At 34.5% G+C, this 25,960-nt stretch overlaps 1 protein-coding gene and 1 pseudogene across 2 annotated transcripts in view; both read left to right on the top strand.

Moving 5' to 3' along the window:
• EMB (embigin) overlaps positions 1–6,186 on the top strand; it is a 51,642-nt gene extending 45,456 nt beyond the window's left edge. Inside the window, exon 9 of one of the 2 annotated variants that reach the window (XM_059061869.2) lies at positions 324–6,186. In XM_059061869.2, coding sequence (XP_058917852.1) covers positions 324–341 — 18 coding nt within the window. In that variant the 3' untranslated portion in view covers positions 342–6,186. The remainder of the gene's footprint in view (positions 1–323) is intronic. The other variant, XM_067030962.1, reaches the window with a different exon arrangement.
• Positions 6,187–8,713: 2,527 nt separating this feature from the next.
• LOC131755387 (peroxiredoxin-4 pseudogene) lies at positions 8,714–9,536 on the top strand (annotated as a pseudogene).
• Positions 9,537–25,960: the final 16,424 nt, after the last annotated feature.

Genomic DNA, 25,960 nt, shown 5'->3' with positions numbered 1-25,960 from the left:
CTAGTTCCTTTTACAACTTTTTATGTAGTCTTGTTTTTTTCTCTCTCAGTTTTTCTGGATTCTCCTATTTTATTGTCACATATTCCCATATACTTGGTGAATATTGAATGAATCAATATTACCTTATTTTCTTCACTGATTAGAATCAAAATTTTCATAGTTCATAAACATTTATTTCCTTGAGTATTTAGAATAGGAACTGTTGCTTTGGGCAGTAGTTTGGATCACCTCTTCCCAGACATTTTTGCTTTGCTAAAGTGATAAGTTATTATAGAATAACCAGGTTATGCTAATTATGTTTCATTATGCTTTATGTAACTCAGGAATCTGTGGGCCAGTGAATGAGAAACATCATGTCAAGAGTCACAGGAAGATGTCAAAGAGTTTGGATTTCAGCTTTGTTTCTGCTTCCTGTTAAGAACACGTGAATTTTTATTTTTAAAAGGATGAAAAGTTTATGCAAGATGCTCAGCAGTAGCTTTGTAAATAATATATGCTATTTCAGATCTAAAGATATATTTTCATTCTATTATTATTTTACATTAAAGCAAGGTAAATTGTATTAAGTATGTTCTATGAGCTGTAACCCAGGACAATTAATTTCATTCTAGTCCTCAAGGGACACACAGAACAGACACCAGCAAAACCAAATAGTACACAGAGCGAATGTCACTCAAGACCTGTTTATAACCAAAGAATTCATTAAAGACAAACCCTTTGCCATTTGTCTTAAAAAGGTTTTTTCCCTAATCATATTTACTAGGTGTAGAAGTATTTGTAATAATTTTCATGTAAAGTTCATCCTTCAGTCATATTGAAAAAAAGTGTCCTCAAAGGGAAATTAGCACTTTCTACCTTTGTTAATGATGGTTACTCTACAATCTCCATAAGAAAAACATACTTTTCCTACAAAAATATTGGTTTAAGGCAAGGAAATAAAACCATACACTTGCCCCAAATCTCCATCACCACGAAAGCAGATTTCCTAATCTCATTCCACTCATCGCCACTGTTTTCACACACCAGGCTAAAGTGATATTTAGTCTTTCTGAGAACATTGTTTTAAAGCTATGGGTTTTGGATTTCTTAAGTGACAGCTGGTGTTGATGTTGTAGGGTACAGGTTCACACAGACGGGATGTAGCACTGCTACTGGCATGCTTCCGTGCTTCATGGTTTCCTGGTATCCATGGCTGGCTAAATATCTAGAAATGCATTATTACTGGTTTATAATACTAATGCTTTTGTCTGAAATCAAGAAGTACTAAAGTAGTTCTATGTTGCTGCCAGTAACTTAGACTTTTCTTTAAAAATAGAATATTTTGTTTCTATTGCATATATAACTGAACTATTTTATAAAAATCACTATAAGTCCAGTGAAATCTGAATAGACATGAAAAGTTGTTAATGGTTTTGAATGTAACATTACCATCATATGGCAGGATACTAGGTTAGGTTGAAGACAGTGATGTGAAACCTACTGGGGGGTCCTTGATTCTGATGTGTCCACTGTCCCCCTGTTCACAGTGCAGCAGGGTTCAAAACAATCATAGGCAAAGAGGGAAGGATTTGGGATGGGGGCAAAGAACCCATGATCTTGGTGACTAGGAGATTAAAGCTTGAAAAAGAGGTGTTCAATTATTTGAAAAAAATACTTTTTAGACATTTACATGATGTCCTGGCTGCAAAAATTATAATAAAATTCAGGTAGTGAAAAATTATACTTTATATGGCATCTTAACTAATGACAAAAATATTACTAGCAGAAATAATACACATAAAGTGTCACTTGGAAGCTACTCATTTTGTTGCAGCAGTGTTTTGTGTAAAGCAGGTTAACTGTTGACACAAGTTTTGTTGAATAGACTACATCATCTAAGTAATGACAGGTTTCATTTTATTCTTGTTTTAGAGCAATAAGCCAGGCATTTGTTTTGGTTTAATTAACTATTAATTTGATAAAATGATCTTGGGTGGTATCTATATGATGGCAGACAACCAAGCAGTTCACACTTAATTAATCTAAACAATTTGAATTCAGTGAAAAATTATTCAGACCTGCTATTTGACTAAGTCCAATTCAAAACAATGTATTTGTGACTGGACATATACAAATCCCCAATTTGTAGCTCATATGCAGTATGCATTCTTCTCTTTTGCCACCACAAAGTGGTTCTCAAGCAAGAAAAATTGCTGCCCCAATGTAAAATAATCTGAAATATTTATGTAGTAAATTGAATTTTTAAGTGTTAATGCTTGCTATTTTGCCTAGCAAAGACAATTCACTTCAGTAACTTTAAGCAGAAAAGGTACTCAGAAAATTAAAGTTGAATTTTGGCTTTTCAGAGTCTCTCTGGAGAACTTCCAGAAAATTATTCCACCACTGTTAGGTTAAAAGTGGAATGCTTCCATTAACTAACCTCACGGAGATGAATGGATTAACTAAAAATGACCAATTGTAAATTGAAATGACCAACTGAAAATACTAAGCAAGCAGAATAGCTGAAGTAGGACTACTCCATGTTTATATATTAGACACCTTGGGAAATTCTATCAGTCTTTTTAGCTAACAGAGTTTTGCAGCATAATAAGTAGATTTAATGATGTCTTAAAATTCCCAGATATTTTCATATTCAGTTTATGCCCTAATGTAAATCTTCTCTTTGCAGTCTTTCCCTTTTTTCTCAGCATCTAGTTACCCAGGCCAAAACCTAGAGCTCATTGTGCTATTTTCTTCTCTATTAACTAATGTTTATTAGTCATGAATCTCTATTCCTTTGGCCTTTTAAATAGCTCATTAATCCACCCACTGCTTCCCCTACCCCATGCTCGCCAGCTGCAACAGCTAAGGTCTTGATTTTCCTACCTCAGTCTCATCTTCGGTTAATCATTTTTTGCATTGCTGCTGGGCCATATTTCTGAAACACAAATCTCACTATGTAGCTTAATGTGGCAGCTTCCACGACAAAGCTCTACAGGCTCACCTTTGCCGAGAGTCTGTCCAGAATGCTGCCCCCTGTGCTCCTCCCTTTTGATGAACTCAAGTTTAGCTTTCAAGACTGTAATCTGATGTTACTTCCTGGCAGATCCCTCATACCCTGCTGAGTATGTGCCATCTTATTGGGCTCAAATAACTCCATGTTTCTTTGTGCTTATTACCCTGTATTATAAATATGCACTTATATGTCTCCTTCCTGGATTCTGCTTTTATTTCTGTATCCCCTACCTACCACAGAGAGGGTACACTGGAGATGCTATCAAGTGTGTGGTGCGTGGATAAATGTACAGCTAAACATCAAATTTCATAAATTTATACTTATTTTTAGAAGAACAATCTAAATTGTGACATCAGAATTGAAAGAAAATATTTTAACAGAGATAAACAAGCCTTTAAAACTTCATTGTTTGCTTCTACTTCTTTGAAAAACAGCAGTAATAGAATAAAAAGTCCTGTCAGATTTTTATAACGTGTAATAATCTAATGAGCAAAGGGAGTTCTGATTCCTAAACTGTTATACAGGGTATGTTGCTTTCAACTTATCTAAATTCCTATTGGGACTTCCCTGGCAGTCCAGTGGTAAAGACTTCCCCTTCCAATGCAGGGGGTGCGGGTTTGATCCCTGGTCAGGAAGCTAAGATCCCATATGCCTCCCGCCAAAAAATCAAAACATAAAACAGAAGCAATATTGTAACAAATTCAATAAAGACTTAAAAATGGTCCACATCAAAAAAAACTTTTAAAAAATAGTTCCTATTGTCCTTTATTTTTCATAGGCAGTGCAAATGTTAACCTTATTTTTATCCTTTATTTTAATAAGATAGTGTATTGACTTTATATACATAAAGAATTTTAGTAATTGTAGTTCTTTGCATGGTACTGTAGATATTAGTGTCCACTCCACTAACTTTCTCTTTCCTCCTCCCTGCCAATACCTCAAGAGTACCTCAAAATATCTCAGAATCCAATTCAAAATTTGTATTAAATATATTTTTTAGAAAGCTTTCTTTGGTTAGTTTTGGTCACTGAAAGTTTGTCGTTAATTAAATTCATCAAAAGAAAAAGAATGTCAGTTCTGCTCATTTATTCCCTGGGTTTTCATATTTGAGGCATTTAAATAGATTTATGCAAATTATTTACTGAATATCTACTTCTTTATAGAAAATGAAACTTCTCTAACTGAACAAGTTATGCAATGAATTAGGGACTTCCTTCCCATTAGCATGTTTAGGTGGCAGCAAGTTCAAGTGTGTGTTCCAGTATTAATTAAAAGTCACACTGACCTATTATAGCTTTCTCTGAATTTATATTTATTGAATGACTGAAAAATAGATGAACAACTCAATTATTTTGGAATCTTAAATTATACATATTTATGTAATATCTACTTTGATTTTGATTAATTAACTGTGAGTTTATCTTCTCTAGCATAGATAAAAAGAGAACTGGAACTATCTACATGCATTTCTTTCATGTGATATTTAGGAATGTATTTGCAGTATACATGAAAGGTTACATGCTCAGTTTATCAGTTGAGTTCTTTATTGAGGGTATATCATATTATTAATAGTAATAAACACATTTGTTGAGTGCTTAGCATGTGACAGGCACTGTGCTAAATACTTTGAAATGTGTTATCTCATTTAATTTCCACATCACCTTATGCTATAGAAACTATTAACTACTTTTTTATAGATGAGGAAACTGAAGCTTGAGAGATTAGGTATTTAGATCTGGGATTGAAATTCAAGGAGTCCTCCTCAAGAGTCTAGGTTTAACTACATTGAACAGCTTTGGCCTGCTACTTAGGTGCTTCTTAGAAAAATGAGGCTATTATCTATTAACTGTCTTTTTTAAAAAAAAAAAAATCACTCCTTTCGACAGTCAGTTAAATAATAAGTTCCATAATTTTATTCTTAAGGCTTATAGAACCTATTCTGTGGCATACTTATGTCCCTGCAGTGGTGCTGGGGAATCAATATACTTCTGTTTGTTTTGAGAGTCTTCATTGTTTTCTCAATAACTAGTGTGACCATAAAATTTATCATCCAAACACTGAGAATGAAATAAAGTGCTATTTGTAATTTTACCAGGACAAACAGAAAACAGACTGTAAGTCACAATTTTAGCCTGTAGGTAGGAGCTAAGTACTTTATGGATGATTTAGCCTAGGCACAGCAGTAATATCTGCAATTTTGAGTAATAAACACTTTGAAATTTACTTCCAAGGAATGACCTATCTTTAGCAAATGCCAGGTGAGTCTCACTATAGAGATAAGCCTATAATGAGACAATTTAGTAAGCTTAAAGATTTATTACTTTTCAAATGTAGTATGATTAAAGTGTATCAGCATTTGAAAATGTGATTCACAAGTTGTAAGAGAAGCTGGGAAAGAAAGTCCTGTTTTTGATGGCCTGTGAAATGAACTAGACAATTCTTTGGACTTGCTTACCTTCATGATTAATGTGTCATAATGATAATATCTATATAATTCTCAATAAATCAGGAATGCCTGATTATGCCCTTATAATAAAATTTACTTATGAAATCAGTGAACATCACTCATGACTAACATTGTGAAAATTACTTTTAATCACATGATTAACCTGTAACATTTATATTTCATTATTTCTCATGTCCCAAATGGGAGAATGCTAGTGAAACTTGTTTAAGGTATTGGTTAAAGTCTATATATTATTTTGGTGTGTTATCTATTAAGAACTTTTACTTATAAAAATTGATTTTGCTATTTAATTTGTAATTTACTTCAGAAAATAATGAGCACAAATTCTTATTTTTCTAAAGTTTATTTGATAAACAAATGAAAATATTAGACTTATTACATATATAATTAATTATAATGCTATGTAATGGTTTAAAAAATCACAAAATATTATGACATGAACTGCTTTTGTGTCTCTTAAGATAGAAATTTGACCATAAACTTAATTTTTTTTTTTTTAAATCAAGGACCATGGGTTTATTATGACATATTTCCTAGTAGTTGTAACTTTTTTTAGCATGTGCGTCTAAATTCTCATTAATGCCTTTCTGTATTATGTAAATAGAACAAAAAATGTTTGTTTTAGAATGTTTAAAAATGTTTTTGTCGCATTAACTCAAAGGATATGCCTAATATGTATTTAAATTCAATAAAATGTACTCTGAATTAAAAATTTAAGTATTATAAAATGTATTTTAAATTTTTAATAATCACATAAATGTGAATTTAAAGGCACTAGATAATAGAAAACACTTTTTGATTTTTGATTATACACCCAGGAAGTTCAGGTTTTGTAATAAAACAATTCATGCTTCTCAAGTCCAACAAAAAAAACTGCCTACAGCTGGGATTCTGTATTTTGACACATCAAATAGGAAATTAGAAAGGAATTTTCAAAACATACCAAGATAGGGCTTGGAGCGGCTAGGCCCATGAGCCATGGCTGCTGAGCCTGTGCGTCTGGCGCCTGTGCTCTGCAATGGGAGAGGCCACAACAGTGAGAGGCCTGCGTACCGCAAAACAAAACAAAACAAAACAAACCATACCAAGATATGTTTAGAAAATTTAAAAGACAACTGTGGCCTTGACAAAAATGGACATTTTAAATGAAATTAATGTATAGAACATATTTGCTTGTCGTCCTGATTTTTTTTTCCAACATTGCAGTGTCATTTTCAATTGGTTTAGCAAAAACAGTTACAAAATATTTCAAAATTTGTATTCTATACAAATGTCTACTGCTGCAAAAGAGAATCAATATTCCAAACAGAGCATTTTAATGATCCTGCCCATCAGTCAAGGTAAAAAGAAAAACACATTAGGGAGAATAATAGCATATTTCACTACGTATTATACTTGACTCTTACTTTAATTGAAATAATTAAATATATATTAAAATGATGAATGGCTAACAAAGAAGTGTTTGTGTTGTAAAGCATATGAGGCCAATTTAAATGGAGTGAGTAATTGTATTTGGGCAGTGAATAGATTAAAAAAAAAAAAAAAAGAAATGATTGGGGAGATCCATGTCTGGAAAGATGTAGTTGACATATTTTCCTCTATCCCACCATCCAAGTATAGCTAACAATCTTGTGCCTTATTAAATATTTAATATTTACAGTAAAATATTCTGAAAAGTGAGGACAAGAATGCAAATCAACTAGGAACTTTGGGAAACAAGTTATGACACACCAATGAAATTCTTGATTCTAGGTGCTAGAAAAGCCAACAGCCTGGAAAAACCAATGGGTTCAGGTACAGAAAGCCCTCCTCTCTTTAGCCAAAGAACGAGGAAAGGAAAAATCTAGCAAGGCATAAAGACATTTAGATAGTAACTATTCTTCTCCAGCCAAACACCACCACCGTGGCTCCCCCATGCACAACCAGCAGCAAAAGTTGAGTGAGGAGCTGAGACTTATAACCCACCTGGTAGTAATAAGGCACCTCTCCCACTCCTAGTGGAAGGCTGAATTCCCACTTCCATCCTGGAGGGACAAGGTACCCCTTCTTCCCTGGATGTCAATGGAGGCAAAATAACTCAGATTTCCAACTCTACCTGACAGTAACCAGGTGAAGTACCCCTTTTCCCACCAGTGTCTCACAATACCTGAAGTATCCAGGTTTCGATAAAAACCTCACTCATTTTACCATAAATCATGAAAATGTCTTACTGAATAAGAAAAAACAATCAACAGATGCCAATACCATGATGAAAACAATTATCTGATGATGATTTTAAAATGGCCATCATCAAAATACTTCAGTGAGCATTTATGAACAAATGAAAAAAAAAGCAAATAAATAGAAAGTATCAGAAAATAAATAGAAGATATAAGGAAGACCCAAATAGACATTTTAGAACTGAAAAATACAATAATTGAAATTTTTTAAAAAACTCAGTAGATAAGCTCAACAGCAGGATGGAGATGATAGAAGAATAAATCAGTCATACTCAAGACAACAATAGAAACTTCCCAATCTACAACATAGATCATCTAGACTAAAAAACATGACAGAGCCTTAGGGACCTGTGGGATAACAACAAAAGATAAACATTTGTGTTACTGGAATCCCAGAAGGAGAAGGGAAATGGCAGCACAGAAGAAGTACTCTGAGAAATAAATAATGGCTGAAACTTTCCCCAAATTTGGCAAGTGACGTAAACCTACAGATTCAAGAAGCTGTGCAAATAACACACCATAAACCCAAAGAAATCTATGCCAAGACACACTGTAATCCATGTTGTGAAAACTGAAAATAAATAATCTTGAAAGCAGCAATACAGAAACACGGTATCTGCTGGGACAAAAACAAACTGAATGACAGTGGGTTTCTTATCAAAAACCATGAAGGACAGAAAGAAGAGTCACAGCATTTTTCAAATGCTCAAAGTACTGTAAATCCAAAGTTCTATATCTGGTGAAATGATCCTTCAATAATGAAGTAGAAATCAAGACATTCTCAATGAGGGACAACTAAAAAACTTTGTCACCATCAGACCTACCCGAAAAGAATGGCTAAAGAAAGTTCTCTGCAGGGGGTGAGCAGGTGGGGCTCACACCTATGTGGCCGGGTGAGGAGCCTGGGGGATGGGGGCGGTCTCGCAACGCCGTGCTTCGGCTCACATGGGCGTTGGGTGCACGGTTGTAGCTGCCTGGTGGAGGGAGAAGTGGCGCTCAAGCCAAGGGACGTGCAACTGCCCTCGCGTGGTCATGGAGGCGCCATAGTGGCTACCGGCAACCAATTCGGCCCCTAGCTGGAGCCGAAAGCTACTGCTGCTGCCCCTGCTGCTGTTCCTGATGCCGGCCAAAGCTCTGTGGGGCTTGGAGGTGGAGGAGAGGGCCCCAACCCACGAAGAGGAGTGCCACTTCTATGCGTGTAGACCAGTGTACCTGGTAGGGAGGTGTCCCAGGTTTCGGTTGCCAACCACTCCCTGCACCTCAGCAAAGCCAAGATTTCCAAGCCAGCACCTTATTGTGAAGGAACAGCTGTGATAAATGGAGAATTTAAGCAGCTGGAAGTTAACTGATTATTGTGGGAAATACCTGGTTTTTTTTTCTTCTACCCACTTGATTTCACTTTGTGTGTCCAAGTGAAATCAGTTATTCTTTGGTAAAAGAACTGAGGAATTCAGATCTATAAACACTGAAGTGGTAGCATGCTCTGTCAATTCACAGTTTACCCATTTGGCCTGGATTAATACCCCTCGAACACAAGGAGGACTTGGGCCAATAAGGATTCCACTTCTTTCAGATTTGAACCATCAGATCTCAAAGGACTATAGCATATATCTGGAAGACTTGGGCCACACACTTAGAGGTCTCTTCATTACTGATGACAAAGGAATCCCTAAAACAGATTACTATGAATGACCTTCCTGGGGGTAGATTTGCAGATGAGACACTGCGTTTGGTTCAAGCATTTCTGTACACCGATAAACATGGAGAAGTCTGTCCTGGTGGTTGGAAACCTGGTGGTGAAACAGTAATCCCAGATCCAGCTGGAAAACTGAAGTATTTTGATAAACTGAACTAAAAAATACTTCCTCAGGTCTTGATGCTTGAAACTTCTCAATAAAGTTCACTGTTTTATTACCAAAAAAAAAAAAGTTCTCTGAGGAGAAAGCAATTATAAAAGAAGAAATTTTGGAACATCATGAAGAGAGAAATAACAATGGGAAAGAATAAAAATATCAATGAATACAACAGACTTTCTTCTCTTGATTTTCCCTATTATTTTTGACTGTTAAAGCAAAAATTACAACATTGTCTGATCTGGTTGTCAATATAATGTAAATGAAATATTTAATATACTTACATAATAAATGAGAGTGTAAAGGGACATAAAAGAAGATAAAATTTCTACACTCAAACTGGTAAAACGTCTACATCAGTAAATTGTAATGTTATGCATTATGATACCTAGAGAAACCACTAACAAAGATATACAAAGCTATTATAGATAAATCAAAATGGAATGTAAAAAAATGTTCTAGTAACCCACAGGAATGCAAGAAGAAAAGAATGATAAAACAGTAAAGTAAAAGTATGGAAATATATGCCATGTAAACTTTAATCAAAAGGAAATAGGAGTGGAGACTATTACTATCCAATGAAGTGGTTGTCAGAGCAAAGATAATTACCATTAACAGAAAAGGACAATTCATAATGGTAAAAGAATCAACCCACCAAGCAAATGTAGACCAAACAACAGAAATGCAAAATATGTGAAGCAAAACTAATAGAACTGAAAGAAGAAATAGACAAACCCACAATTATAGTTGGAGACTGCAACATCCTTATCTCAACTGATAGAACAACTAGACAGAAAAAATAGCAAGTATGTAAAATAACAACACTGTTACCAAATACAAGTTCTTGTGCCCCACACACAGTGAGGACAAACAAACTGAAACATGAAACCTCAGAGTTTGGAGCAGAGAAATGTTTATTATAGAGCCATACAAGGAGACAGGTGGCTTGTCTCCAAAAAGCCCTAAACTCCTTGAATGGTTGCAGCAAAGCACTTTTAAAGGCAAGGTGGGGGGTTGGGGGGAGAGTGGTTAGTTGCTACAAACTTGGTGTTGAAACCCTTTGTTCTTGCAGCTGTCCAGGAAGGTCAGGTCAAGATGTTCCTGTAAAGCTCCAACACATGCTATACTCTGTTTTGCAACTTTTTATCTCTATATGAATGGACTCTTACAGATCAGAGCCCTGAGAATAGGGCTCCTATATATTTCAGGCTATAGGCAAAATTTTTTTTTTTTTTTTTTAAGGCAACATTCTTTTACAAAAGCTGCAGAGCCAGCATGACTAACCACAGACAACAAAGCACAAGGTTAAAGTAAAAGGAACAGATCCAATATGGAGTCAGATTTGTTCTTCCCTATTACAGCACCATCAACAAATAGTATCTAATTTACATATATGGAACACTAACCCAAAACAGAACATGTGCCCATGGAACACATACCAAGATAGATCATATCTTGGATCATAACCCAAACATCAACAAATTTAAAAAAAAACTAATATCAGAGTATTTTTTCATCCAAATGGAATCAAACTAGAAATCAGTAACAGAAAGCAAACAGGAAACCTCTAAACTTGGAAGTTAAACAATACACTTGTAAATAACCTATGAGTCAAAGGGGAAATCTCAAGGGAAATTTTAAAAATACATTGAACAGAAAGAAAATGAAAATACAACATCAAATTTATGGGATACAGCTATTGCAATGCTGACAGGAACATTTATAACATTAAATTCTGATGTTAGAAAAGAGCAAAAGTCTCAAATCAATCTAAGCGCTCACCTCAAGAAACTAGAAAAAGAAAAAATAAATCCAAAGCAAGCAGAAGGAAAATAATAATATATATAAGAACATAAATCAATGAAATTGAAAATACAAATAATAGACAAAATCAGTGAAACAAAAATCTGGTTCTTTGAAAAGGTCAATAAAATTGACAAACCTCCAACAAGACTGACAAAGCAAAAAGAAAACAGAAATTACCAATATCAGGAAGGAAACAAGGCAATATCATTAGCAAACCTGCAGACATTAAAAAGATAATAAAGATATAGCATGAACAACCCTGCCCACATAAATTTTGACAATTTAGATGGAACAAACTACACAATTACCGCACAAACTACCACAAATCACACAATGTACACAAGTTAATAGAATAGCTCTACAATTATTAAGAGAAATTAAATTGATAATTTAAAAACTATCAAAAAGGAAATCTCCAGGCCCAGATGATTTCACTGGAGAATACTACCAAACATTTAAAGAGAAAATAACACTAATTCTTCATAATTTGTTTCAGAAAATAAAAGAGGAACAAACATTTCCCAATAATTTTTATGAAATCAGTGTTACCCTTACACTAAAACCAAAGATAGTACAAAAGAAAACTATAGGCCAATACCCCTTGTGAATACAGAGCAAAAACCCTTAAAAATATATTACCAAATGGAACTTAGCAATATATAAAAAGAGTTATATACCATGACTGAGTGGAATTTATTCCAGGGATGTAAACTGACTCAATATTTTAAAATCAATCATTGTAATCCACCATATTATCAGTGTAAAGGAGATAAATCACAATTATCAACAATTGGTACAAAATAAGCCTTTGACAAAATTCAACACCCAATCATGATAAAAACTCAGAAAATGAGGAACAGAGGGGAACATCCTCAACTTGATGAAGAACATCTACACAATCCAATAACTAACATCATACTTAATGGTGAAAGTGGAATGCTTTCTTTTTAAGTTTGGGAACAATGCAGTGGTGTCTCCTATCCCCACTGCTAGTCTACATATTACAGGAAGTTCCAGGAAGCTCAATAAGGTAAGAAAAAGAAATAAAAGACACACAGATTGGAAAGGAAGATATAACTCTGTATATATTTGCAGATGACATGATGGTCTACATAAAAAAATCCTAAGAAATATACCAAAAACTCCTAGAACTGATATTTAACAGTTTACGGTTCAGTAATGTCTTAAGATCCAAGTAAAACATACAAAGATTAATTGTATTTCTATATAAAAGCAATGACCATTCAGAAACTGAAGTTAAGAATATGATACCGTTATAATCTCTAGAAATCAAAAAGATTAAACACATGTATAAATCTAACAAGACATGCACAGGACTCCTATGCTGAAATCCACAAAACAGAAAGAAACCAAAGAAGATCTAAATGAATAGACATTTGGTGTTTGTAAACTGGAACTCAACAAAGTAGAGATGTCAATTTTCCCCAGAGTGATATACAGATTTAATTATTATAATCCAGTAAGGTTTCTTCCTGAAGATAATTATTAAGTAATAAATAAATAAATAAATAAAGCAAAATTATTCTAAAATTTATTTGGAAAGGAAAAAAGAAATAGAATAGCTGAAACAATTTTGAAAAATCAGAATAAAGGAGGAATCGCTTCATTCAATTTCAAGGTTTATTATACAACTGTTACACAAGACTGTGTGGTACTGACAGAAGGACAGACATACAGAACAATGGAACAGAATAACGAATTCAGAAATACTCCCACACAAGTACTGCCAAAGGGTCTTTTCAACAAATGTTGCTGGAGGAATTGGTTATCCAAAAACATGACCCTCATCTTAAACCTCACGTTATGCAAAAAAATCTCAAAATGGATCACAAATTTCATTACAAGGCTTAAAGCTAAATCTTCCACATCCATGTTCATACAGCACTATTCACAACAGCCAAGAGGTGGAAGCAAAGCAAACAGCTGTTAAGAGATGAATGGATAAACAAAATGTAGTAGAGTCATACAATGGAATTTATTCAGCTTTAAAAAAGAAGGAAATCCTGTTACCTGCTACAATATAGATGAACCTTGAGGAATTATGCTAAGTGAAATAAACCAATCACAAAAAAAGACAAATACTGTATGATTTCACTTCTGTGTGGTATCTAAAGTTGTCAAATCCACAGAAACAAAGGAGAATAGTGGTTACCAGGAACTGGGGAGGAGAGGTAAAAAGGAGTTATTTAGAGGGTATAGAGTTTTAGTTCTGCAAGATGAAAAAGTGCAGAAGATCTGTTGAACAACAACATGAATATATCTAATACTACTAAGCTGTACACTTAAAAATGGTTAAGGTGGTGAATTTATGTACTTTTTTTAAACCACAAGGAAAAAAAAGAATGACAGGGTAAAAAAATAACCTATATATCCTTTGGTAGGAAAATAGGAGAAAATCTTCAGAAACTAGGGCTTGGTAAAGAGTACATAGGAATGACATCAAAAGAACAATCAGTAAAAGAAAAAACTCGTAAATTATAAACCATCAAAATTATAAACCTTTACTCTGCAAAAGACATTCTAAAAAGGATGAAAAGACAAACTACACACTGGGTGAAAATATTTGCAAGTCACATATCTGATAAAGGACTCATATTTAGAATATATAAAGAACTCTCAAAACTCCACACTAAAAACAAAACAATCAAACTAGAAAATGAGCAAAAGGCATGAAGAAAACATTTCACCGAAGAGGATATATAGGTGGCAAATAAATACATATAAAGGTGTTCAACATCACTAGTTATTATGGAAATACAAATTAAGATCACAATGAGCTATCACTACATACACATGAGAACAGCTAAAATAAAGAATATCAAAAACACCAAATGCTGACAAGGATGCACAGAATGAAATCTCTCATATATTGTTTGTGGAAATGTATAGACACTCTGAAAGATGGTGTAAGAGTTTCTTAAAAATAATAAATATGAACCAGCAATCACATTCCTAGGCATTTATCTCAGAGAAATGAAAACTTAGGTTCACACAAAAAACCTGTACATGATTGTACACAGCAGCTTTAATTATAGTAGCCTCAAACTGGAAGCAGCCAAACTGTTTTATGATGGGTAACAATTTAAGCAAACTGTGCTACATCCATACCATGGAATATTGCTCAGCAATAAAAAGGAACAAACCTGCAACAATTTAGATGTATTTCAAGGATGTTACGCTGAGTGAAAAAGCCCATCTCAAAAGGTATGATTCCATTTCTATGATATTCTCATAATGAGAAGATTATAAAGATGGAGAACAAATTAGTTTTTGCTATGACTATAAAGAGGTAGCACTGGATATGACTACAAAGAGATAGCATTAAGAAGATCTTTGCAATGAGGTGTTAGTTTTGTATCTTAGTGGTTACATGAACCTACATGTGATAAAAAACAACTATATATTATACCAATGTCAATTTCCTGCTCTTGATATTGTGCTATAATTATTTAATTTGTAACCATTGGGAGAAATGAGATTAGGATAAATGGAACCTCTCTGTACTATCTTTGCAATTTCCTATGAATCTATAATTTTTTAAAATAAAGTATTTTAAAAATGTTTGAATCAACTGAGTAGGCTAAGCATTAAGTGATTAGAATTAGAAAAGAATATGGTAGAGATTTTTTTCCTTTTTTATTTTAAGTTTACTTAGAAAATCAACCTAAAAGGTCAGCTAAAATCACTGACAAAAAAGCAAAGTATAGGATTAGTTACAAGCCCCTAAGCTCACATTATAATACCTTATCATTTAGTACTTGCCAAAAAGAAGAGAAAATCTATTTTTATTCTTATTTAAATGACAATAGATGTTTATAAGTTCCTCCCCATCACTGAATTGACAATATTTATGTACAAACTTGAGAAAGATCATCTGAGCATAAGAATCTTTATTCTGTGCTATTGTAGTGCAGATAAAAGAATACTGCCTGCCATTCTAGTAGACAATGAATGTTGCTGTCCATCAAGCTATCAAGCCATCAAGTCATCAGCCACTGTGGTTGCCCCAAGGGTGCTCCCTGAGGGGAATTCAGGATGGAGAAAAACAGGATATTGGACCTATGTAGTTAAGATGCGTATCTAAGGAATAATTTCAACAGCCCAGACTCTTACATCTTCCCATACATAGGAAAGCACTAAAATTAACTTGAGAGGTCTGTTTTTTTTGTGATCAGCAGTAATTTTTGATGTTTGACTACATGTTTTTTTTTTTTTTTTTTTTTTTCTTTTCAGAAAAGACTCCTATATATCCTGGCTCCTCCCTTACTTCTTAGGAATAGTTCCTCACAGCTACCTGAGAGGCTGTCTCCCAGCCTATAATTCTCTGTAAGGTCCTCGAATAAACGTAACTCACAACTTTTAGGTTGTGTGTTTTTCTTCAGTTGATAGTAGTTATAAAAGAGATGGAAATTATTTATATTAAATCTTTCATCTTTCCTAACCATAGCTACAAGAGCCACGTTAGCTTTCTGCTGACAAAAAAAAAAAAAAAAAATTGTTTTATTTTGGAAATAAATCCATAATCAAGGTTGAATCAAAACCTTGCCCATTTATAAAAATATATCTGTACACACAAAATACCAGAGTGTATATATATATATATATATATATATATATATATATATATATATATCCCCATTCATGTTACCTCCCTATCCTAACTATATTTACTCATATATTTGTTTCTTTGAATAGGAGTTCTGGAGCCATTATAGTTGTCACCATGTGGAACAGGAGATAAGAGTGATCAATCAGTGTCAGTGTTCACAGTGATTGCAGTGGCAGGAGACAATACAAGTTCACAAGTGAGAGAGACATCTGTTGATGACACTCTTCTAGGTCAGTTAGCTCAGAAAGCATTAAAATTCTGTGTGTTATGAAATATTCTATGTTTTAAAAACTTCTCCTGAAATTCTGAAAACAATGATCAAATTATAGTCTAATTTTGCTCTCAGTGATGCCCTGAAGGTTCCTTACTTGGTACAAACAAAAATCTTTAGTTAAATTTAAAAAAAAAAAGTTAGTTTAAAGCACTATAAAAAATAAGTATATTTTACCTAAAGAGAAATCAAAGTTTTGCATTTTTTAAAATGTTATAAAAGTATATGGAGAAATGATAGAAACAATACAAATTAATATGGGGAAAACCACAATTAAAATTAATCCTCAGTCATGGATATTAGATTTCTGTTTTCACACCTATTAAGCGGTGCCTTGCTATTTTCAATGGTATTGTTTGAGCTTAACAATTCATGGTGAAATTACAGTTTGAGTTCATGATGCAAAAATGTGTCCATTAAAGTCAGTTGTAGAAAAGAAATGATGATGTTCCCTTTTGAAATGGCAGTAAACATATCATTTTGGGCTCGTAATCTGGCTTTAAACCATGTGAAATTTATCTGTCATTCTTACTTTTCTGTTTTAATCATAGAAGTTTGCCATAGTTCTAATTCTTTTCTATCTGTGTCTCTACCATTGTGCACACAGACTAAATGGGCCCCAATTACTGTAATAATATGTTTCAGAAAAGCAATCAGTATCCATAGGATTGAGCTTATTAGGCTGGAAACTTCTCAGCCCAAATGAGAGTTTGGGCTGAGAAGAGAATGAGCCCAAAAGACAGGAGCTGAAAGCACTTGCACTGGGCTGACTTGAGAAATAATGTTGCCAAATGAGTGGACTATGACACAGTTGAATTTTGCAAAATCCTGGAAGCTCTGGCAAATGAGCTGTGAACCACTAAGATCATAAATAAAAACATGTTCATTTTTTATCAATTTTCCTTTCACACCACACATGATAGAATGTGGTAGAGTTATATCTAAGTTATACCTGGCAAAATTGTTGCTAACCAGCATCTAGTGAGGGAGAAAGCCAGGCATCAGCCAGCACTTTGCTTTAGCTTTAGAAACCTCAAGAACTTACCTTTGGGGAAGGAAGTTAAGGTATTTAAGAGAGATCATAATTTGAAGCTAGCTTGTTTTCTTGGAATTAGGTCACAGTTGGGCTGACAGGAAAGCATCTGTTTACTCACATGTTTCTTCCCAGGCTCTTTCCCACCCCAAATCCTAGTTTTGGGTGTCTTGAAAGACAGGATAGGAATTGCAAGAATGTGGGAATTAAATTCTTGAATTTAAATTGTACAGAGCATTCTTTTCACTTCATTTCATATCCTCTTCTGTGACAATACCAAGAGCATTTTTGCAATAAGTGTTACTGAAATTTTCCTTGCTCACTGTTTTACTCTGTTTGTAAAAAGCCCTTAGCACCACTTAAGATTCAATTAACATTGTTATGACAAATGTTTTATATACGTTATTTCATTCAAATCATGGGAATGACTGTAAATGCTCTTAGAAAGGCTGGTTTATGCCTTCCACAAGCAACTGTTGAGGATTTACTTTGTTCAGCAGTGTGCTAGCCACTGGGAATACACAGATGAAAGAACCAGGTCCTAAAGAATTTACAGGCTAGTGCTAGGGAAAAAAATAAACAGCAATTTTCAGTACAATGTGAAAAATGCTTTCTTCTTTGCAGAATACTTTCTGGACTAGAAACAGAAAATACAAAAGAGATCTTCATTAAAATGGAATGACCTTCCCACAGGCTTTAGTGCAGAAAAGAACACCTTCTCAAAAATTCTCAATTTTAACAATTCCTGTTTTCCAGAGTTTGGGCTCTTAAATGTCAGGTCCCTCTGGTTTGTCCCTCCAACTTCTTTCTTAGGCTGTGATGCTGCTGCCTCAGCTATACTGCCTGGGTTAATTGCCACTTTTTTGGACACAGCCCCTGTGCCCTGAATTTTGGAAGAGGCCTCTGCTTTCTTTCTGCTTCATTATTAGATGTGGAATAGTTCCTTTCTCTTTATTCATCATGACATAGAGAATATTTATCCAGATGTTACTGAAGGCTTGACCATACTGGATGAGAAGTACAGCATAGAAAACAATTTATAATTACTCCAAGGTTGCAGCCCTATACTACAGAGTTCTTACACAGCTTCATTCCTGTTTGAATCCAGCCTGCCTCCACCAATAAGAGAACTACCAGTGTCTCTGTCTCAGAGCCCAAGCCACATGTCCAAAACACTCAGAAAAGATGAAAGCTTTTCAAACTTCTCTGCCTGTAGTGCACCACTGGAGGCTCACTTTCTTCCCCAGAATTGACATCTTTCCAGTGTGACTGGCTGTAGGATAATTCATTGAGGGAAAATTCCATTCTTGCCCATAAAACAATCACAGCCAAACAATCCTACAGTCGTGTGAGATCAGTATATTTCCTGAATTCGAATTGTACAACGTGGGATTATACCTTGGCCAAAACAGTCAAGTTCAGGATGGGATACACAGAATTCACTGCATTTCCATTTCGGTCTCTTCCCATCAAATTTTTAAAAAGACTAAATTTAGGGTCTAATCTCCCCAAGATTCTTCCTGTTTCTTGAGTGTAAAAATGAAACCAACAACACAGTAATTCACCAAACAGCACTTTGAAGACTCTAAGAAAACTTTAACAAACTCACCATCAAAAAAATGACCAGTGTTGACTTCCCTGGTGGCGCAGTGGTTTAGAATCCGCCTGCCAATGCAGGGGACACAGATTCGAGCCCTGGTCCGGGAAGATCCCTCATGCCGTGGTGCAACTAAGCCCGTGCGCCACAACTACTGTGCCTGCGCTCTAGAGCCCGCAAGACACAACTACTGAGCCCACATACCACAACTACTGAAAACTGCATGCCTAGAGCCTGTGCTCCGCAGCAAGAGAAGCCATGACAATGAGAAGCCCGTGCACAACGAAGCGTAGCCCCTGCTCGCCGCAACTAGAGAAAGCCCACGCGCAGCAACGAAGACCCAACACAGCCAAAAATAAATAAATTTATTTTTTAAAAAAAAGACCAGTGTCATATCAGTTTACCAGCCTAACTATCCTGGGTATAACAGTATGATAACATAAGACAAGTAAACGGGTATGTACATGTATAATCAATTATTCATATGTTCATACATTCAAGAAATACATACTGTGCAATAGTGCCTGGAATGGTTCTTGGTCTGGGAGACAGAGTAGCAAACAAAATGAAGTGCTTACCTCATGGAACTTAGCTTTTAGTGGGGAGGATAAACTAAAAGGCAAATAAAAAGTATATTAACTGGGATTAATAAATGCTATACAGAAAGTAATAAAGCAGACGAAGGAAGACTAACTTTTGCTTTTATTTAAGATATACTGGTTAGAAGTCTTTTCTGGAGGAAGTCCAAGCAGAGACCAGACACTCACAGGACTCATGCTCCGGGAAAGCATGACAGACTGAGGGACAGAAAGCACACAGACCCTAAGGTAGTAATGTGCTTGATGTGTCCAAGGAGTAGCAAGCAGTTCAGTACAGCTGGAATAGACTGAATGTAGATGAAGTGTAGGAAATAATGGATAAAATTAGCCAAGGAGCATGTAGGCCATGGAGAGGATTTTAATTTTATTCTCAACCATGTGAAAAGTTCGAATTAGGTACAGCTGCAAATGATGAAAAATTTATATTTAGACTAGCTTAAGAAAGATAGAAGATTACTTCTCTTTCATATAAAAACATCAAGATATAGGCATCAGAAATTTCAAAAAATTGGCAGGGACATAGCTCCTTCTATCTTGCTCTTCAATCATTCTCAGAATGTGGTTTTAGCCTCAGGAACTGAGATAGCCGAAGAAGCTCCAGCTATCAACTCTGCATTTCAATCATCAGAAAGCACAAGGGAGCACCCTTGTATAAATGCTTCTATTTATAAAGTTATATCCCCAAAAATGTTCCAGACATTTTTAAAAATTGAAAGAGTTGATTTACAATGTTGTTTTAGTTTCTGGTGTATAGCAAAGTGATTAAGTTATACATATATATACATATTCTTTTCCATGATGGTTTATTACAGGTTATTCAATATAGTTCTCTGGGCTATACAGTAAGTCCTGTGGTTTATCTATTTTATATATAATAGTTTGTATCTGCTAATTCCAAACTCCTAATTTATCCCTTCCCCACCCGCTTTCCCCTTTGGTAACCATAAGTTTGTTTTCTATGTCTGTGAGTCTGTTTCTATTTCACAAATATGTCCATTTGTGTCATATTTTAGATTCCACATATAAGTGATATCCTATGGTATTTGTCTTTCTCTTTCTGACTTACTTCACTTAGTGTGCTAATCTCTAGGTCCATCCATGTTGCTGCAAATGGCACTACTTCATTCTTTTTTAAGGCCAAGTAGTATTCATTGTATATATGTACCACATCTTCTTTATCCATTCATCTGTAGACGGACATTTTAGGTTGCTTCCATGTCTTGGCTATTGTAAATAGCACTGCTATGAACATTGGGGTGCATATATCTTTTTGTCCAGATATATGCCCAGGAGTGGGATTGCTGGATCATATGGCAACACTACTTTTAGTTTTTTAAGGAACTTCCATACTGTTTTCCACAGTGGCTGCACCAATTTACATTCCCACCAGCAGTGTAGGAAGGTGCTTTCTCCACAACCTCTCCAGCATTTGTTATTTGTAGACTTTTTAATGATGGCCATTCTGACCAGTGTGAGGTGGTACCTCACTGTAGCTTTGATCTGCATTTCTCTAATAATTAACGATGGCCATCTGTATGTCTTCTGTAGAGAAATGTCTTGTTAGGTCTTCTGCCCATTTTTTGATTGGGTTGTTGGTGTTTTTTCTGTTGTTGAGTTGTATAAGCTGTTTGTATATTTTGGAAATTAAGCCTTTGCTGGTTGCATGGTTTGCAAATATTTTCTCCCAGTATGTAGGCTGTCTTTTTGTTTGGTTTATGGTTTCCTTTGCTGTGCAAAAGCTTATAAGTTTGATTAGGTCCCATTTGTTTATTTTTACTTTTATTTCTATTGCCTTGGGAGACTGACCTAAGAAAACACTGGTATGATTTATATCAGAGAATGTTTTGCCTACGTTCTCTTCTACGAGTGTTATGGTGTCAAGACATGATTACATTCCATTGAACAGAACTCTGTCTTATGGTCACACCTAGCTCTGAGAGAAAGCAGAAAATGTAGAGTCCATTCTATACATCTGTGAATATATTGAGGGTTAAACTCTCAAAGAAGAATGGTAAATAGGTATTGGTGGAAGTAAGCAGGCTCCGACATAAGAGCCATTGGATGGTGTTCAGCAGAAACATGACACAATCTGATTTACATTATTAAAGGATTGCTTTGACTGGTGTGTGGAGAATGGAGGATGCAAGAGTTGAAGCAGGGAGACCAGCTGAAAGTGTACAGTAGTTACCTAAATTCTTTAAGGCCACCTTAGTTATGATTTAATAGATACGTAGTTGTAGGGTTTACCTGGAACAAGCCAAATACTAGTTGTTGGTGTTACTTCCCCAACTTTATCTTTCCTTAATTATTCACTTAATATTTGCTTCAGAAAACCAAAGTCAATTGACAATATAGAAGTCTTTCTGAATCCCTATTCCAATGAGGTGCACATCAAATCTCACTAACTGTAAATTCTATCTATATTAAATATATAAACTACTGCAAAAATTATGATAAAACAAATTAATATATGTTTGGTGATACTGGCATTCTTTAGAGAAATCACTGAAATCTATGTTAATCACTGCAGAGCATAATCTCAGTACAAAACATTTTGCCATCATTCTCCTTCCAGTCTACATGGATTAGAATTTGAAATATTATTTCTACTTAGTGCAAATCTCTTTCCAGTGAGAATCCAGACAATAGTTGAAAGAGAGAGAGAGAGAGAGAAAGAGAGAGAGAGAGAACGAAGGAAGGAAGGAAGCAAAGAAGGAAGGGAGGGAGGGAAGGAGGGAGGGAAGTGGAAGAGAGGGAGGAAGGGAGGGAGAAAAAAAGAGAGAAAAAGAAAGAAAAGATAACAGTCATCCTAATGGGGGGCCATGGCTGAAAGGCAGCAAAGAAGATAATATGGTAAGGTTACTTACAGTTTTGAGTGTTTTCCTGTTATTTTTCATATTAACCATCCCTACCAAATGTTTTTTAATAATGTATGAATTTTTTTTTTCACTGAGGAAAGAAAAAATTATGCTCTGTTTCTGAGCAGACACGTCTTCCAACTTGGCTAGGGAAATGCAGTTCGTGTTGTGCATGCTTGAGGGCAAGGTAGAAGGAGAGAAAAATAGAAAGTAAGAAAAGAAGCCAGGAAACAAGTCATTATTTTCTCATCAGCTAAAGAGCATTAAACTTGATTTTCAAATACTTGATGTGTTTGGTATCTTGATATCAAGGCCAGCTGTCTGTGCAGTGGTCTGATTTGAGGAGTATTAGGAAAGTTCCACCAACTATAAATATTTCCTCCACTCCTTCAGTGAAATCATTGATTTGTCAAAGCACCACTTAGAAAGTCAGGGACATATAAAGAGAACACCAAAAATCAATTTTCTAAGGGGCAGTATGACGGATGATGCAGTGCCTGTCTATATATAGGCCAGGAAGAATAATGTTCCAATATTTTTATACTTCATTTTAGTATACTTTGGAGTTTAACAGAATAATTTCAAGAAGCTCTTCAATAAACAAAATGTGAAAAATCAGCATCAAATTTACACTGTCAAGTTGGAACTATAAGGACCATGTAAATTTATTTTAACTAGACTAGAACAATCTCCACAGTCTAAGAATGGTTAGCAACTGAAATGCAGTAGTTGCTTTAGAAATTCTTGATAAGAGTCGTCATGGATTGTCAGTGAATTAGATTTCCCCCAAATTTTATTTCCTTCTTATTCTGCTGTAAATGTTTATATATAACCTGAAGAACACCCAAGTTCATGAATCCACAAATGGTGGAGGTCAATCACCCCACAGTTAGAAACTGGACAATATCAAAGTGTTTTCTTTTTACAAAAGCATGGATGGCTTCCTAAAAAAATTTGAAATGGGCAGCCAAGTTCCTCATTATGCTTCATATAGTAGTTAGTTAAGAACAGAAAATATTCATGCTGTGAAGAAAGATTCAGGCATTTAATAATTTAAAATTTTCTGTACCTTTAAAATGTCTCTTTGGAAGAAAATGAAATATTGCAGGAACTGAAACTTTATAATCATGTTTATCAAGGAAAAGCTCACCATATGTTATCAAAATGCTAAGTGGGAGTTCAACTTTAATGAATCATAGATGATTGATTTAGCTGAATTTATTCCTTTAAGAGAGAAAAATATTCCCTTACTTGTATGTTTCTTCTAGTCATCTCACCCTGTGGTACCAATCTCAAGAGTGAGAAAGGATTCCTAACTTGATTTCTTTTTGTATAATCATAGAATACGTACTTAATTACAACTAAAGGAAAAGGTAGAAACCCAATGGACAAATATTTTTAACTACTGAATAATTAATGGAGAAATTTTTCAGGGAGAAGAAAGCATAAACAAAGGTATAGAGATGAGAAATAAAAGGCAAAATCAAAGAATGCTAAAAATTGTGACACCAATTATTAAAAAGGAGGATAGAGGTAGGGGGCTGGGAGTTAAGTGTTTGTTGATGAACCTACAAAATTAAATTAGATCCATAATGTGAAAAATCTTGAATAGAATCTTAAGGAGTTAATTGTTTACTGATGAAACACAACTATCATTCTTTAAATTACATACCTTGATTTTGGATAGTCAAAGTAATGGTGGCCACCTAAATTAAAATCTCCCCACATATCTTTCAAAACTATACAAATCAATAAGAATGACAAAGAAAACCACACAAATCCCAAGCCTTCAGTGTAAGTGGAAAACAGAGAACACAACAACTTCAACTGGCCTGTAAGTAGAAAAATAAGCACAACTTTGCAGTGCAGCTATTTCTTGAGTTCCTACCCAACCTTTGCATAAAGAGTAGACATTTTGAAAAACTGTCCAGAAGATAGAAGCAGAAAATAGAGGGCCTAAGATTGAACTAAAATCACCATCATAAAGAAGAAAGTCTATACTAAGTGCTAAAACACTGCAAAAGAACCCGTGTATATCAGAGCACTGGCTATAGATATGGGACTCAAAAGTATGCAGTTTGGAAAGTTATTGCTTCTAGGGAGAATAGGATAAAAAGGAAGAGACAAGTGGACTCTGGAAATTGTGCAGGGAAGAGAAAAAGGAGTAAGTATGGAGAAATTTTGAAAGACAAAAGAAAAAAAAAATAAACTCAAAACACAAACACTATCCTCCAAGTGCCATTGATTAAACAAAAAAACTGCATTTTCCTATACTGACAAAGGGGTAAAGGAGAGTCATTTTTCAACTAAGAATACTCTAAACTACCCTAAACCAGTACGTTTGTCCATAAAATGAAAGACAAAAGAATGTTTGATCTCCCCAAAGCTATTATAAGACCACAAATGAGAATACATCTATTTTAGCTAATGAAAGCTTCCAATACACACACACACACACACACACACACACACACACACACACACACAGCAGAAGGAAACTAGCTACTATTCTGAAATCAAATATTCTCAAACATTTGGTGATACACAAAATCCCAATAATAGTGAATTTGAAATTTTAAAAAGAACAGAAATGTACCAAAACCATAAAGAAATAAAAGGGTAGTTGATTGATCTCAAAAAGGAAATAGAAGAAAGAGAAAACAATATAACAAATGAAGACTAAATTACAAGATGCCTGAGAAACAAAAGTAGCAAAACTTCAAAGAGAATGAAAATTGAAATAAAGAAATGAATAACATTCACTAGAGAGGCAGTGGTTGAAAGAGACAAGCAAAGAATATCCACATATAACTGAAGTTACTGAAGAAGGAAAAACACTGGGATAATGCTAATGTCTTACCTAATCCTATTAGACAAGAACACTTTCCAAAAATAAAATAGACATAGATCTGCAGGGATTTCCAGATATCTGTGAAAACTGATCCAGAATAATCAAGCCATAGACATATTTCAGTAAACTATTAAACTTTAAAAATAATGAAAGAAATTATCAGGGCCTCCAGGCCTAACCAAACAAACAACTAAGTTTCATCAAAATCAGACTGTCATCAGTCTCTTCAAAAGCAATTATAAAGCAAGAAAACAATTAGCAACATTTTCAGACTACTCAAGAAAACATGAATAAAGATGTTTTTACCTAGGCAAACTGTCCTTCAAGAGTTAAGGCTATAGATGAAAAATGTGAAACATTCAAGATATTAGTAATTACTTCTTAAGCAATCTAAGAGAGGATGAACTTTATCCAACTGAGAGATGACTAAGGAAACTTCATCAAAAGAACTGATGGTGAGCATTTAATATTTTAATTGATTATGTAAGACTGAAAAAAATGTGGAATGGAGCATTAAATAATAATATAATAATTTATCTTTTGATGGTAGAAATAGTATAGTTAAAAGTGGGAGAAGGGAGTGGGAAAGAGGGAAATAGAATAAATCCATTAATTGTTGTACAGATAACAGGTATAGTTAAAGGATACCATTATAAACTAACTAGATAGTAAAAGATTAAATAAGAAAACTAGAACAAAGGGACACTTGAAAAAGTATAAGGAAAACCACTAGGACAAAAAAAAAGTTATTTATTTTTAAAAATAAATATGTAAAGAAAGC

Source organism: Kogia breviceps, chromosome 4 (assembly GCF_026419965.1).
Source record: "Kogia breviceps isolate mKogBre1 chromosome 4, mKogBre1 haplotype 1, whole genome shotgun sequence".
Taxonomy (NCBI): Eukaryota; Metazoa; Chordata; class Mammalia; order Artiodactyla; family Physeteridae; genus Kogia; species Kogia breviceps.
The sequence above is the reverse complement of the archived record's forward strand: the minus strand, read 5'-3'. Positions and strand labels throughout refer to the sequence as shown.